This window comes from Phalacrocorax aristotelis, chromosome 12, assembly GCF_949628215.1.
Source record: "Phalacrocorax aristotelis chromosome 12, bGulAri2.1, whole genome shotgun sequence".
Lineage (NCBI taxonomy): Eukaryota > Metazoa > Chordata > Aves > Suliformes > Phalacrocoracidae > Phalacrocorax > Phalacrocorax aristotelis.
Window position 1 is genome coordinate 18,992,687 of NC_134287.1, and position 16,959 is coordinate 19,009,645.

At 41.9% G+C, this 16,959-nt stretch overlaps 1 protein-coding gene across 1 annotated transcript in view; it reads right to left on the reverse strand.

The window, feature by feature from the left end:
• CPXM2 (carboxypeptidase X, M14 family member 2) overlaps positions 1-15,406 on the reverse strand; it is a 79,303-nt gene extending 63,897 nt beyond the window's left edge. The window contains exon 1 of the mRNA XM_075107636.1: positions 14,720-15,406. Coding sequence (XP_074963737.1) covers positions 14,720-15,047 — 328 coding nt within the window. The 5' untranslated portion in view covers positions 15,048-15,406. The remainder of the gene's footprint in view (positions 1-14,719) is intronic.
• Between the last annotated feature and the right edge of the window lie 1,553 nt (positions 15,407-16,959).

Below are 16,959 nucleotides of genomic sequence, written 5' to 3' on the forward strand. Positions count from 1 at the left end.
GAAGACTGTTCTAATTAAGGGATGAAAAGTTGGCCAAGTGCACATAGAAAATAATTGGAGGTTCTTTGGATATACCCAGAAGTCCTGAAAAGCAAAACATTTAGGAACTCATATAACAGATCTTTCTTCTTTCCTTTAAAACACCCTATGTCCAAGCTGTTGCATCCTCGAGAAGCACCCTGAAAGCAGAGTATTTTAGACTTCAAAGCAAAAGGAAGTAAAACTTCAGGAAACAATTAAATCCCTAAGATTTGCAAAAATCAACCTTGGCCTGGATTGAAATGTGACTACCCTTATTAAAAAAAAAAAAGAAAGAAAGAAAAAGGAAAAAAAAGGGGGAAAATAATGGAAAAAGGCTAAAGATCAGAGGATTGGAATTGCTGGGGTACAGGGAGGGGTGCAGGAGGGATGCTTCCCTTGGGAACAGGTCTGTGACCAGTGTTTGGTCTCCCTGTGGGGACACAAACCCCAGGGCAGTGCAGGAATTCCACTGGAAAATGCACCATCGATGAAGAAATCTAAGCACAAAGCTCAGCTTGCACAGGCAATTAATTATTCCCTAAAGTAATTTCTGGAAAAGGCATGATTTGTAAGGAACTCAGAAAGCACATTCTCGCTCTGCAGTCAGGGTCTCCTTTTCCCACATTTCACCAGCTGTGCTTCCCAAGAGCTTTTGCTCAAGTTCCCAAAGGATTTCAATTTCCAGATGACTTTTTAGCTTTCAGATGTTCATTACCAAAAAGGCAATGGCACATACCATAGTCCATCCATTTTACTTCCCCCTTGCTACCTGCCCTCAAGCTAGTCATGGAAAAGCCAATTTAGGGAACTAAAACCAATAATTTTAAAAAATGCCCCCAGACCAAGCAAGCACCAGGCTTCTGTGGTTTTAAAAGCTCAGTGAATATCTTTTAAATTTTGAGCGCTCAGTATTTCAGCCTCTGAGGTTCCTGCCCACAGAAAGAGAAATGCTAAAAATACCATGGCTCTTGATTTTCTAATCTGATCGGAGGGAAGAACTGGAGGTTCAGCAGGGAAGGTCTTATGAAGCTCCAGCTCCAACTTACAGAGTGAAGGAACTGAAACAGTTCAAGCAAGGTTCAGACAAACATCTCAAAGGGTGGGCACTTCTCCAACTCAAATGACTGAGTGTTCAGAGGTCCTTCCTCCTTATTCCAGCTTCCTACGATCTTGTAGCTTTATGCAGCCCACAAAAGATTCCCAAAATTCATTCTGTCTAAACATCTTTTCTGCTTTGTTTAACAATTTAGCCCTGGTCCAGCAAAAGCTCATAATCACAGGCTAAACATTTAGCACGCAGGAGGTTTCACTGATTCAAAGCAAAGTGTGTCAGAAGCTTTAAATGATACAAAATGTGAGTTATTAGTGAGTTTAAAATTGCATGTGTGTGTGCTCGCTCAAGTCTGAAAGACCAAAGACCTGAACTGAAGGCAATGCACTTGCCAGCCTGTAGACCTCAAGAGAACTGCCCAGGAAAGCATTCAAATTAACCTTAATTTATACTACTTGCCCCATGAGGTTAGTGCCGTGCTAGCAATAGCCCATGTTGGCACCAACAGAGCCCTTGTCTCCACTGCAAAACATGAATGCGCTAATGTGAAAAGTGCAGGCTATGATTTGGGACTTATTATTAATATGGCTGTTGCCTTGGAGAGCCCATTCTCCTTCCCACTCACCAGAGCTGGGGGTATTTAGTAAGCAAAAGTACCCTGCACTTGAAAAGAGGTGGAATAGAGAAAGCTTCAAGGCAAGCTTCCCTGAAGCAAAATTCCCCCATCCCTGCCCCACTCCCCACCCCTCCCACCCCCATTTTTCAACTTCCTAATTGGGAGGAGAAAAATCTGATTCAGGATTAATGAACAGAAATATGGAATGGTTTTGCAGAGGAATAATTTGTGCTATTTTCTTTCCACTTTCTCAAAGAACTCTGTGGCATTTTAGCCACATAACTCCATGCTTGCATTTTTTATCATATTTTGAAAAGTTTCCCATTCTATTCCTCTTGTAAGAATGTAGGGGCCCTTACTCAATCAGTCAGTACGATTGCCGTTTGACTAGTATTCAAGCATCAGAAACCCCAAGTACCTATTTTCTGTTTGCATATTAGCAATATCAAACAATTCAGATGTGCCTGCAATATTTTGTATTCCACATGCTACTAGCCTTCGTCATGATTTGGATTATTTAGAAAGTAGACCTACGAGACTTTTTTTCGCCCCTTTTCATGTAATAGTTTAAAATAACACTGCATGCCTTCATCTACTGGTTGAGAACTTTGCTCTTAGTTCACGGTGGACTTGAACTATTGCTTGCAGACAGACATCATCCTTTTTTTTTCTCCTCTTTTCTAGAAGTGTCTTCAGATCCCAAGCAAAAGCAGTAGTTTTGCAGAAAAATTAGATCAATAGTATATTACTCTTCATATTTTCTTCTCTTTTTAAATAAAGAATTCAGTCATTCAGGCAGAGAACAGATGCTATACCTCATGATATCAGTGACCAGATACCTCAACCCTCATTCCTCCTGGGCTGCAAGTTTGGCAGCTGAGGAATTTATCGATTTTTATTCTCTCAGCCTCATGCATCCTACCTATCTCTGGGCCTTTGCCATACCTGGGCTCACTTCGTCAGCATTTTCAAGGGTCTCTGGAAGAAGACTTACAGCTTTCTGCCTCTATATATGATCTCCCAAACATCTGTTCCACTACAAGATGGAAACAAGATTTTTTTGGGGCCTCTTTTTGCTACTTACATATATCTAATGAAATACCTGATGCAAATGAACTGGACCAGATGCCAGACACTCATCTGAGGATCCTGCAAGAATTTTGGACTGCAGTCCTCTGCTGGGATCCAAAGGCATCCAGAGAAGCCTGAGGAAAAAAATACCTGCCAAAAAAGCTGTAAGCAATTTTTATCTTAGCTGGGGTATGTGCTGGACCCTGGTGGCTCTTGCTACTCCTCTCCTCTCCTCTCCTCTCCTCTCCTCTCCTCTCCTCGCCTCGCCTCTCCTCGCCTCGCCTCGCCTCTCCTCGCCTCGCCTCTCCTCTCCTCTCCTCTCCTCTCCTCTCCTCTCCTCTCCTCTCCTCTCCTCTCCTCTCCTCTCCTCTCCTCTCCTCACCTCTCCTCGTCTCGCCTCTCCTCGCCTCGCCTCTCCTCTCCTCGCCTCTCCTCTCCTCTCCTCTCCTCTCCTCTCCTCTCCTCTCCTCTCCTCTCCTCACCTCTCCTCGCCTCGCCTCGCCTCGCCTCTCCTCGCCTCGCCTCGCCTCGCCTCTCCTCTCCTCTCCTCTCCTCTCCTCTCCTCTCCTCTCCTCTCCTCTCCTCTCCTCTCCTCTCCTCTCCTCTCCTCTCCTCGCCTCGCCTCGCCTCGCCTCTCCTCTCCTCTCCTCTCCTCTCTTCTCCTCTCCTCTCCTCTCCTCTCCTCTCCTCTCCTCTCCTCTCCTCTCCTCTCCTCTCCTCTCCTCTCCTCTCCTCTCCTCTCCTCTCCTCTCCTCTCCTCGCCTCTCCTCTCCTCGCCTCTCCTCTCCTCGCCTCTCCTCTCCTCGCCTCGCCTCTCCTCTCCTCTCCTCTCCTCTCCTCTCCTCTCCTCTCCTCTCCTCTCCTCTCCTCTCCTCTCCTCTCCTCTCCTCTCCTCTCCTCTCCTCTCCTCTCCTCTCCTCTCCTCTCCTCGCCTCTCCTCTCCTCGCCTCTCCTCTCCTCTCCTCGCCTCTCCACGCCTCTCCTCGCCTCTCCTCTCCTCTCCTCGCCTCTCCACGCCTCTCCTCGCCTCTCCTCTCCTCTCCCCTCGCCTCTCCTCTCCTCTCCTCTCCTCTCCTCTCCTCTCCTCTCCCCTCCCCTCTCCTCTCCTCTCCCAGCCCTCTATTCACCAGCAGCATAAGAGCTATTGCCTCACCTTAGGGGAAGCCTCCAGCCCCAGTGGCATGCACTGCAGACGGTGCATGTCCCCACGCTCTTGTGTCACCTGTGTCCTGGAGCAGATCCAAGTCTGGACTTACCCAGGGAAATTCCAGCCCTCTCTCCAGCTTTGTGTATAGGCTGTATATAACCCAGACATACTTTTAGCAGAGTATTGGAATTTTTGCTTGGAATTTAAATAATGTAAAGGCAGTGAGGTTTAAATACTCTGTGGGATAAAACTGGCTGTATCCTTTGGGGTAAGGTACTTGTCATCCAGGTTGTGACGGCAAACATCATTCTAACTGTTTCTGAAATGTTCTCTGTAACTTCTCAGTGCATAAGCAGTTAGGAGGAAAAAGAGAAAAATCATCTTGTCAAAGGCTGAAGTTTTAAGTTCTACTTTTAGACAATCGCATGTGAAAGGTTGGTTGGCTGAAATGAAAATTTCTGCTTTAAGCTTATGATGAATCTTTGGGAGGGTTGTAGTCTGGTCCTATGTTCAGACATTCTCTGTCAGGTGTATGGGGCAAACTCATTACACTATTGCAAATTCTCTTGGGGAAAAAAGAGTGTGTTGAAGCCAAAGCTGGCATAAGGGCTGGTCATAATGGTGGTGGTAGGGAATCCTTACATCCAGTTTTGAGGTTGGATCATCTAAGATACTTTGAACTTTTCCCTTCATTTGACAGATGTTTTAGGTGAACGCTGACAGTAGAGAGGAGCCATAAACCTGTCACCATAAAACATTGTATCTCTGAAGAGGAGAACATAAAAATACTCTGATTTCTGGGAAAGAATGAGAAAGAGGTTTTTCAGTTGCTCCCATTGCAAACAACACGGTCTCCCAGTACACTGTGATGATTAATGCACTTGGGCAGTTTACAGTAATCTTGGATGTGTTAGAGGAAGGAGATACTTATTCTCACTCTGTACTCTCTTGTCAAACATAACTCCCTTTGAAATGGGAGACACTTTTGCTTTCTAAAGTTCATATGAGGAAACAGGTAAAAGGCAAATCGGGGAAAATGGAGACTTCAGGCCTCTTGACCCCCTCTGTAGGCCAGAGAATACTCTGGAACTCAAGCAGGGACTTTTGGGGTTCCCCCTCAGGTTCCGCTTTTGGCCCCAGCCAGGAGGATCAACCTTGTAGAGCCAAAAAGAAGGGAAATGACAAGAAAACTACTGAATTTATGACGTGTGGGAGTGTGAGGAAGAAATGATCTACAGGAAGCATTCAACCCCATAATCTAGAAAGGAAATCAGATTTAGGAAGCTCTGTTAGCCATTGTCTGGATGAGCTGTTGAGGTCCAAAAGAAATAAGAACAAGCTGAATACAGGACTCTGGTGCTTAAACCAACCAAGTCCCATTATAGAAAAGCTGAATGCTGTACCTAGCGTATCCAGTAGTGTCTCTTTCTGGATGGTGAAGATGCCATGTACTAGGATTCAAAACTGAGCGTTTGTCTGTCCACATCTCCGGAACAGATCAGTACACTGTGAACTTGTCCAGCACTCCAGGCTCTGGGTGAAACATGGCCACCAGACGTGGCAACGGAACAGGGTGTTTCCCTTTATCTGATGTCAGGCATTTGCCCAGATGGCTAAAGCACTCTCATTGCTGATGTGAACACACACCTCGCAGGGGAAGTTGCTGAACATCAAGCTACCGAGGCACACAGGTGCTCTCAGCCCACACTGCTGAAGATACTCCTCTTTTCATAAAGCTCAGAAGGACGTTTGGAGAACAAAGATAGATAAGCATGATTCTCCAGCTGAAGGGCTAGGGGATGATAAATCCTGCCCTGATGATTATTTTGATATTTGTATTAACCCACAATGGGTGGAATAGAGAAAGATCAACTACAGCTTCAATCACCACTACCAAAATGGTAACTAGCTGTGGCCATATTCCTAAGAACAGGAGCTTCTCTCTTAGATTCTAATCTGTCATCTTGAGCATAAGACCACACCTCTTTCAAAACTCCTGTATTTTTAGAAGTTTACAACTCTAAAAATGCACTTAACCCTTTAATATTGACTTCATGAAAATTTAAGTTGTGTTGTTAGTTGAACTTGGTCCTTGGGAGTCACGCTGATTATGGCAGAATACTACTATTGCTGTGTACATATCTCACATAATACACAAGCAGCCCAAGGCTGACGTATAGTCATACAAGAAGTCTGTCAGGCAATTCATGCTAATGAAAAAGAAAGATAAACCCCCAAATAGATCTTTAAGTGAATAACCAAAAAAAAAAAAAATAAAAAGAGCTAAATTAATCAGGTACGCTATTCACTTTGAAAGTAATATTTTCCATGTTGGTAGCTAGAAACTACAGAGTAGGTACACTGTGTAGCAGAAAAAAAGTAAAAGGAAGTGTAAGCTGCCAGTACCTGAGCTATGTTTAATTTACATATAGAACAACTTTTATTACATTCCTTGTTTGGACTGTTGGATGCAGCAGCATTAGCATCCTGCTAATGTTTGAAAGCAGGTGTAGAACTGTATTATTTACTATTATTTACAGACCTGAACTGTAAACAATTCCTATACCATAAATAACCACAAGTAAACAGAGGATTAATACTGTATCTGGGTGCTTTCACTACTAAATCAGATATTAGAGTTTACCCATGAGCAATAGTTACTGGAAGTCACTACGGTCTGCTGAAGCTTGCCAACTTTTTTGTGGTTTTCTGCAGTATCAAACCCCAGTGGATGCAGTTCACTGCAGCCCCACACAGACCATGAAAAGCAGGTTTGGGGTTCACTCATGTATTGGAATAGAAAATCATTCACTATTCCTAAACCAAGAGTAAAATGTGTTCCTCCAGCTCTGACATATCAGTAGTATCTCATGTAATTTTTTACAAGGCATTCTTGTAAAATATACTTTACAGTGTATTTGGCCTGGTTCCCATTTTTAAGACAGCTCCTTTAAACAACCCTCCAGAATCAGAAAGTCACTTTAAAGCCTCTTTTTATTTAGAACAATGATGTAGATTACTGTGGAAATATGGAATGAAATCTTTCCTCATCTCTATTTAACCTATAATAGCATGGTACAAGTCCATGCTTGCCAGTGCATGTTACCCACCAGAAGGGAACTATTTTATGTCCAAAAGAGGCTTAGATATCTATCAGCAGACTCACCAGACCATCCTTTGTAATTTAATTCAAACAAGGCTAGAGAGATTATCAGCTAAACCCAAGGACTCCAAAGATGCATTAAATGATCCCCACATACTTCCTCTGGTATCTTCATAGGCACTCTGACTCTGAGAGTCACCATCTGGCATCTCTTCATTCCCTTCTTGTTTTTCTCACCTTTTTCTTGTTGCCAATTTTAGCTATGGGTAGAAAAGAGAAACAATTTTCCTTTTACACCTGCCAAGTTGATTTAACACTGCCTGGTGACTGCGCGAAGAATAAAATGCCTTGCTCCTCTCTGATGGTGCTCCAGCCATTCCAGCACATAGCAGACACACAGGTTACCCTGTTCTTCACCACATTGGGATGATAAAACAACCGGGGAATGGAATCCTAAGTGTTTCTTTTGCTGTGCTACAAGGAAATTAGAAATGAATTTGCATCAGAAGTAATGAATTAATATTGCAGTGTATTTTACTAACAGTTTAATGTAGCTGTTTTTCATTACTTGGTCAGATATGTAGAAACCCCACAAAACACCTTTTGAAGTCAACAGAAATAGCCAGAGGAAGGTTTCCACAGAAGCTAGACAAGCCCTTGAAAGAGGTAGCTGTGGTGCTTTGTGATCAGCATCACCTATGTCTCAGGAAAAAAAGTCCCCATCACAAAAAATAATCAGACGGCAGCAGTGTTAGATATCTGTCTCGGGGCTGGCCACAGTGCCCTCTAAATACCCTTATTCCATTGTCCATGCACTTTATTCTTGCCTGGGCATGGATAGCATGTTCCAGAAGGTTACTGAGAAGTAACTTCTACATTGGAGATGTAACTGCATAGATATGATGGCCATGACCATCCCTGAAAATCCCACACACAAATGAAGGAAACTCAAATACTGCCTTTGCTTCAGGGCCTATTGAATCAAATAGGACCAAATTGTCCATTAAGGTAGGTCCCAGGGACAGAAAGATTAAAAGTGATTGTCATCTTCTAACATGAGTGATTATTCCTATCACCCCTGTTTTCTCTTGGTGGCTGTTTGAGCTGAGTAAAGGCTATGGAGTGTTTTGCATGTGTAATCACTGGATTTTAAAATGCTAATAATTTCAGCTACATCAGAGCTTTGCTTGTTCCTGTTTTCCTTGAGTTCCTGAAAACCTAATTTTAAAGGCACATATTTATATGTTTATTTCAAAAAGTCTTGCTTTATAGAGCACGCAGCACCACAAGACACCACCTCACCAGCCGTCTGGCGAGAAGACCAGATCTGATGCATCCTTTGCATAAAAATAATATAAGCACAACCACTTGTGTTAAGCACAACAAAAATAATAATAGATATAATAAATAATAAATAAAACATATAATAAATAATATAAGCACAACACTGTGTGTGAATATGACAACCAAATCTCAACTCTATGTCCAGACAAAAAAATGTTTTGGTGATCTGCTTTTTACATAGACAGTGAATTGGGCACAGCTCAAAAATCCCTGGAAGAAAAGGTGCAAACATTGAAAATTCAAGAAAGTGCTTCTTCTGCACCACACTTTCCACTGCTTCATCTTTTTGGTAGAGCCTAAGTTCACATAAGTGACAGAAGTTTTCATTCCAAAACCAAAAGGAATAAGTGACATTTGATTGTGAACCATCAGATTGACCTGTCTAGCCAGCTCACTGAACAGAGGATAATATTAAAAATCAAGAATGAATTCAAATAATGAGGGACTGGTAATGTGCTGGCACTTCAGGAACAAGTCTACACTCAGATTCATACTACTAAAAACTATTCAGTGAAATCATCCCTTTTTTAAAGAGGTATTTTTTCTCACCTTAAAAATTAGTTTGAATTCAGAGAAGACTGTTAGGAGAATTATCGTAGAAAACGGTTTTCTCTAGCATAATCAAATGTGTTTATTCTATTTTTTGTTTCTCATGTTACATTATTCATTGAAGCCATGGATAAGGAAAGACGAATCAAAAAGGTTTGGCCAATTTTGAGGGCATTGCTCATTATTCATTCTTAGTCACCTTTTGTCCCCTTTTCCTGTAACATTCTTTAAAGAATTGGCTTTTAAATGGAGTAGCTATTTTACATTTCATTATTCTACTTATTTGTAGAAGTGCTGGGGAGAAAATATAAGCTGGTAGATGAAAGAAAGCTCATTACAAGCCATATGTTTTCATCTTTGCTTGTCACATCTGGCAATTAGGACATGATACAGGTCATATTAAAATTCATGGGATGTGCACCTAGGGCCAATGAGCTCGTTCTTAAAAGTTGATAGGATAAGAAGTTTAAACAAAAGCTTTAAAATTACAATCTACATTCTAGGTCACAGGCATGCTCCACTTTCTCTGAGCTTCTCAGGAATAGAAGCCATCTACAAGGTTTAAGAGAGAGGATACCAATGGGCTAGAAAACAACAGTGCTGGTAATTACTCAGAATATGGGTAATTCTGTGCTTATTTCTTCTTCGTTCCTATATGAGTCATTTATCACTTAATAGCCTTCACTTAAATACCAGCCCATGCACACAGCCATCCCCCAAGCTTCATCCTACCCTCTGACTCAGTTCCCTAACCCAAAAGTCTGTTTCCTGTTCTCCCTAAATCTCTTTTGTATTTCCAGCTCCTGCCCCATTTCCCTTCACAACTTCACTCTAAGCTCCCAAACACGCTGCTGAAAGCCACTGCTGGATCTGCTCCTTGCCAGACCCACACCAGTCACCCACCCCATCTGGCTTTCAGCCCTTTTGTTCCACTCAAAGGCACCTTGCCAATGTTTATAATGACTTCTTCCTAGCCAGAGCTCTGAGGCATTAGCCCATCTTCAATGTGCCAGCAAAGTCCAACATGCTGGACTTCAAATGTCTTTGGAAAACTTTGACTTTGATGACTGCCCCTACTCCTAGACTTCTGCCCAGCTCTCTAGGTCCACCTTCAGCCTGCCTGACTATTTTCAATCTCCCATCTTTCCGTCTCTGCTCTATCTAATCCCATCCAAAACCACAATTTTGGCAGGCCATGCTGATTCACAGGCTACCTTTTCCTTCTATGTTTCCTCCTGTTCTAGCTGGAAACCTGGTGTATCTTGGTGACCTCTTCTTAAGTGCTTTCAGCTATCAGTTCAATGTCTTATATATCACTCTCTCCTATCTTCTTCCTAGTGAACAAATCCACCACTCAAATGCCAGTAACACCATAAACTTGTCATGTTTTTAACTCCATACTCTCTTCAGGTCTTCTTCACCGTTTTGCAACAAAATCTTTCCAGTTTTTCCTGAGTAACATCTCTATGATTCAGCTTTTCCTCCTTACTCACTCATTGATCTCTCTCCAAGCCTTCATTATCTCATATCTTGATACATGCCTCAATTAATAGACTGTCAGTTTATTTTTATACATTCAAATTCTTTCTGCAAAATAGTTTTCATGGTTTCTTGCATTGGCCATTTTATCCCTTTTCTGCCTTCCCTTGCTGACTCCTCCTCAGACACCTGGTCCGATGATATCCTGACCCATCCAACAGATTCCTGTGCACTACATAAATTTAAAAAAGAGACAAACCCAAACCCTTAAGAATTACATTGTTGAACAGGCAGCAACATTAGACAAAAAACCTAAATATGGGGCAAGTAAACAGTGATGCATCTGAAGAGTTTCATCAACCCTGGGGAAAGCAGCAGATAAGACAAAGGAAATCATGACTACTACACAGACATGTCCGCTGGATTGCACAGAGATCAGACACTGAAAGACCTGTGAAATATAAGATAGATGTGCACTAAAACCCTTTCTGAGCACTGCCATGTAAATAAACATCACTCCTTTATTTTGTAAAGGCAGCAAGAATTGAGGTATGGCCAGAAGAAGAACTACTATAACAAGTATAAGTTTCATAAATCAAATCCAATAATTACAAATTTAATTGTGGCAGATTTGGACACAATAGGATTGACAGAGGGAACTGTTCAGTCATGACCCAGAACAATGTGCAACACTGAGCAGTGTTCGTGGGGACCTCAGCCCCAGAAACCATTCAGTGTATGCAGACAGACCCCCAAAGCTTTTATAGGGGTCTGCCCCACAGATGATAGCTGAGACAGCATATATTAAACTCTATTAAAGGCCTCATAAAAGAAAAACATTGACATTAACAAGAGTCTTTCCACTGATTTGAATGGGCTTTGGATAGAGGCCTAAACAAACAAGGATGGAATTAGAAAATAGAAATATGTATATACAGAAGCCTGTCAATCCAACTGTTTACCTTCCAAGGATGACCTAGTACCACTTTATTTATGAGTCATTTAAAGGGCAAGGAGGCAGACTGATATTTCAACGGAGTATTTGCAAATATTGATTCTAATAATACTTCTTTTTTTTAAAAAAAACCCACTGCAACCCCACTGGTATCAATAGGATTTCTTTCTACATTAATATTTCACAGATTGAAAATATCTATATTCTCACCACCTTCAGTTATTAGCTTAAATAAATCGAGTCCGTGTCATCTGTTATGTGCTGTGTCCTTCAGACTGCTATGTTTGATTTCAGCTTTGATTCAAAGCTAGGGCTGATCAGTACCAGCTGCTCAGCCAAAGGGCAGATCACACATTCCCAGTCCTCTGCTTTCTTCATCCCAGCTCCCAGCCAGGCTATTGTTTGTTACAATTAATTAATCCCGCATGCCCGGCTGCCAGTGAGCCTCACAAAAATCAAATTTTTGTATTTACTGTGTGTCCAATAAATTCATTCCAGTTCCAGATATATGTATAAACACTTAAATGTACACATATGTACATGACACACATACTTACACGGCCAGTTTTATAGTTACTATTCATGGATATCTGTCTGGCAACTGCTATTATTATTTCTAGCTGTCCTCTTAACAGGCCAAATGTGAGAAATTATAGATATATATTATTATTCAGGCACCTCAGCGAGGGATCAGATTTTCAGATCTTCATTTCAAACCAATCCCCGGTGACATGGTGACATGGCACTAAGCACTGGAGTCACTGCACTGGCAGGACCTGGCCCTTCCCTGCCTTTGGCAGAGGAGAAAGGAGAAATTTCAAATATTATAGCCAGAACTTTTAACACTGTCTGCAGTTAAAATTGCCTGACACTTCCTGCTAAAAACCTCCTGTTTTCCCTTGCGTCTTTAACAAATGGTAACCATTCTCTTTGCTGGGTGTTTGCCTTAGGGCTTATTATGGCTATTTCAGTTAAAATAGTTCAGCTGCTCCTAAGGAAATACGCTGCATTTCCCATATTAAAGTAAGTCTAAGGGCCAGTTTGTTGAGTTGGTGTCAAGTCTCCATGCACTGGGGCAAGGAGTGAAAGTTTGGTGGAGGGAATCAGTTGTTTGTTGTACCTCTTGCTATTTTTTTAAAAGCTCATAGCCTTTAAAACCTCTTATTGCACATGGCTGGTGAAAGCTTGGAGCTTGGCAGCTCAGCTGTGTCAAAAGAGTGCGTGCCTCCTGTGCAAGGAGGGACTGAGCTATTTCCAGCTGCTTTTGGTGGTGCATCACAAGCCTTTCCCATGCTCCCCTTGACCTTGTGCTTGGCTATGCCGAGGAAGAGGAGAAGGCTGAGGAAGGACCCCTTCTGACTGAATGCAGAAATAGAATAACTCCCTGGACTCAGAGAGCCAGGTAGGGTCGAAAGCAAAAAGCAGTAAACTAGATGAGACTTGCATAAGTGAATTGGTTGGCACACAATGGAGTGTTTTCTGGGGAAGGTTTGAGGAGGTCTTTTTTTTTTCCTTTCTAATTCCACAATTTCCTGTATAGAAAAATGAATGTGATTCCATTTGTAAGATCAAACATTCTTAGGAAATTACCAAATTCAGACTCAGTATCCTCCCTGGTAGGTCATCAGTGTAATATAGTTTGAATTTTTTACTGCTGTGAGTGCAGCGCATGAACCAAAGCAGTTCTGGAGGGGATGAGTGCTCCACAATGATGGAGGTAGCTATTGGTATGGCTGCTGCCTTCTTTGCACCTGTAAGGTGCTCAGCACAGTGGGTGGGGAACAAGGAAGATTCCTCTCTGTAAAGACAAATGAACACTGCCCTCACAGTTTGGATGCTGTCCTCATCGCTGTCATGGTGCTCCATGGTTGGTGGAGTATGTGTGAAGCCATGGTGCTGGGGAAATTGAGAAAAAGCTGATGAGGAAGGCAAAAGCAGAGCTGAACTGCAGAACATCCCACTATAGGCTGGAAATCTGTATTGTTTCCACAACACTGAAGAAGAAAAAGCCTGGTACCTAATCAGGTAGCTTTAAAATCCATGTGTTCCCAATGGTTAGGTAATAAACCTAGACAGCAGTACCTTCTGCTTGGGAAGCTGCTGCCTGGCTCTGGCAGAGCCAAGGGCACAGATGTCTGGGTCCCTGCTCCTCTGGACAAGGTATATTTGCTGTCATCTGTGATTTCAGCCTTGAGTTACACCGGCAATTCAGACTGCCTGCCCCACAAACCATTTTCCAGATTTCAGAAAAGGTTTTTCTTATCACTCTTAATTACTGGAAAAGCTCAGATCAAAGCTAATCAAAGGCTAATTAATTTCTGTTAGTGTTAACATTAAATTGAAAATAGTTTTTTTACTATCTGCTAGATGTGAGAAAGTTAGTAACACTCTACAACCCTTGATCCTCTGTTTTATTGTATTGCACCTATTAATTGCTCTAAATTGCAACCTTTGTGCCATATGTTCCAGCTGTTAACATTAAAAGTTTCCTTCCGAAGTAAAGGGGAGTTCAGCTGTAGGGGAGTGGGATTTGGCCCCAAATTTTACAACTTTAAAGTTCATCATGTGGGCCAAACTCACTCCAAAGTGTCCCAAACCAGCGAAGTACCTGCTATGCATTTAGGAAATGCAGAAGAAAATTACTCTTCTTTCAGGGTGGTGCAATTAGCTCTTAATGGGAGCAACTGGCTGGTAAAAGCTGATCAAGTTTCTGCAAACTTTAATAACTGCATGCTTTTGTCCAATTGAATGCAGATAATAGAAAACGGAATTAAGGGTGGCCTTTTTTATTATAAGGTATTTTTGTTCCTGTTTAATCTCTTTATTTTACAGGTCAGTAATTGAATTGACCTTGTTATGGCTTAGGCTTTTGCAGGAAGATTTTTGTTCGTGTATCTTCCTCTGGAGGGCTTTAAAGTGAAATCTCAAAGAAATTCACAGGTTTATAAGTAAAATTAATTCAGGAGCCTCTCTTAGATTAAAACGACAAAGGATGAAGTAAGGTGTCACCACATACAGTCAGCTTTTACTATGGAATTTGTCCCTCTTCTTTTGCTTATAGAACAGCAGCTTTAACAGCAAGCCAGGTGCCAAGTGTAATTAAGAAGCAAAAGTCCATATATTTGCTAGAGTGCAGCATAATTAACACATTACCACTCTGAAATATGTTTACTGGATGATGAAAGGGTTAAAAAGCCTATAAAAGTTCCGTAGATCTGTTCTGTGGGATTCTAAAAATTAATGTGTTGTCATCATCACTATGAGCACATTTATTTTTATTATTACCAAGACTGCTATTAACTGGATATTCATTAATGCTAAAAGTCACAGTCAGCATGAGATTCAGCAGACTCCAAGCTCTGGAGGAGGAGGTGGAAAGTTACCTGGTGGAGTTTCAAGAATGGATTTTCCTTTTTTGTTGCTTTTCTTCGGTTTTAACTCTTTCCTGCTTGGTTTGAACCCTGGGTGCTCCTCTGTCTCTGCAGCACGGACAGGTCCTTCCTCTCCAGGTTGCTCCGTGAAAGGAAAAAACTCTTCACCAGGATATGGAAAGGAATAATAATGATCTCTGTTGCTAATCTCCTGCAGGTAGTAATCCTGGTCATCCATGGGTACAGCCCGGGACACATCCCCCAGCATTACCAGCCCAAAGGCGCAGAGCGCGAGGCAGAGTTGAGAAGAACATGAGCCTTTCTTGCCAAGGGCAATCATTATCGTTTGCTTGTGCAGAAATCTCCTCTGCAAGTCCCAGAACTTTATTTGGAAACAGGGAAAACAGAGAGCCTTGGCAGCTGGCAACCCCCCTCCAGGAGACACAGAGGGCTAAAGGAGCCTGCCCACAGAAAATGTCTCCGCTTTGGGCTAGTTTTGCAAAAGTTGCAAGGAGCGCAGCGGGACGGAGGGCTGCGGAGGGAGGGGGCAGGACGGGGATGCATGTGATCGTCGGGCTCACCAGCCAGACAGACGGACAAGCTCTCTGCTCCGCCGGCATTTGGCAGGTGGGATCTCCAGCGCGGTTAGCTTGCTGTTTTTCCTCTCCTGCCTTTCATTTTTTTGTTGTTGCTGCTTTCTTCCAAAAACAGAGTTACAAGACGGTTTCAGCTAAATCCCCTAACAGTTTCTTTAGTCCTCCCGCACACAGCTAATCCAAGAGAGCATTTATTCAAAGAAAAGTAAACTTGGCAGCCAGCCTTTGCCTCCCAGCCAGTGTACGAAAGAGTTTCCCTCCCCCAGAAGATGCTGTGCAGATGTGGGTGGGCACACAGAGCCAGGAATGAACCCTGCCTGCATCTGGCAGGGTTCATCTGCGGGTGCTTTGACTCGGGGCATACATGAAGACACATGTGATGTGGGTCCGTTGCAAATAATCCTCATCCCATATATGTTGTGATATATTCCCTTTCATGTTTTTTTTTTCTTTTTAGCTTTTACAAATGTAGGGTCCCTCTCCAGCGCTGATCTCAGCCTCCATTGTTTATATTAGTTTATATATCTATAACTTACATATAGTTTATATATAACTTCTTGTAGTTTATACATATATTTATATACATATAAACTATAAATTAGTTATATGTAACTAATATAACTCAACACATATCACGTGCTAATTTATAAGAGGCTTCTCCTAGGGTATATGGGAGCTCCTTGGACTCAACCCAGCTGAAAACCAAGAAGGACGTGTTTCATCAGTGGCCTTTTTCCTCACTCTTTTTGGAATAATCCTGACTTTTGTCATCTCTGAAACATCTTCTAAACAGATTAGGATGCATTGTGCTAGCAGCTGCACACATGCAACCCTGTGTCGTTAACGGAATCAATTGGTCTGAGAATAAAATCTTTTTCATACCTCTAAAATAACCTTCAGTGCTGAAGGAAATGTGCAGCAGTTGGCTCGCATGAAATATGAATCCTTGCTCCCGTGTTGAAAATACCAGCTTATATTTTCATCATGTATATTGTATTTCTTGCCTTTGTCCAGTCATCTAAGAGAAAGTATTACATCTGTTACCCCACTCTTTACTCTGCCTTTGCAATCACATTTCACATGTGTTTCTCATAACTTTAATACCATAATAAGCAGAATTTCATATCTCATATCTCAGTACCTATATCTTCTGGTATATTTGGTTTGCAGGTTGTGGGTGATCCAGTCCTGTATATTTAATGATCATCCTTGATTTCTTAGCCACTATCTCAAAAGCAATTTAGTCATGATATTGTCTGTTGTCCTTCCTTTTAGACAAATTAAAATATGCTTTCACTAGCTAATCTATTTTCTTTCTTCAGTTTTACATTTTTTTTAAATCTGAGAACTATGACATTTTCTATTTTACAGATAGATAGGAATTTTCATTTTCTAAAACTAAAATAAAAGATACTTTGCTTTCTCACTGCTTTACTGAAATAGAATTTTGGTTTTAATCCTTTAATGGAAAACTGGTTCCTATCAAACTTTTCAGATAGTTTTATCTGGAATAGAAGACTTTGTTGCCTTTGGTACAGAGTGTGCAGTGACGGGGTGCAGCGTGGGAGCTAAGACCCACTGGATATGGTGCGTAAAGCAGACTGCTTGTTCTCTGTATTTAGAGGCAGGCTGAATATCCTGGATATCCCATCCTAG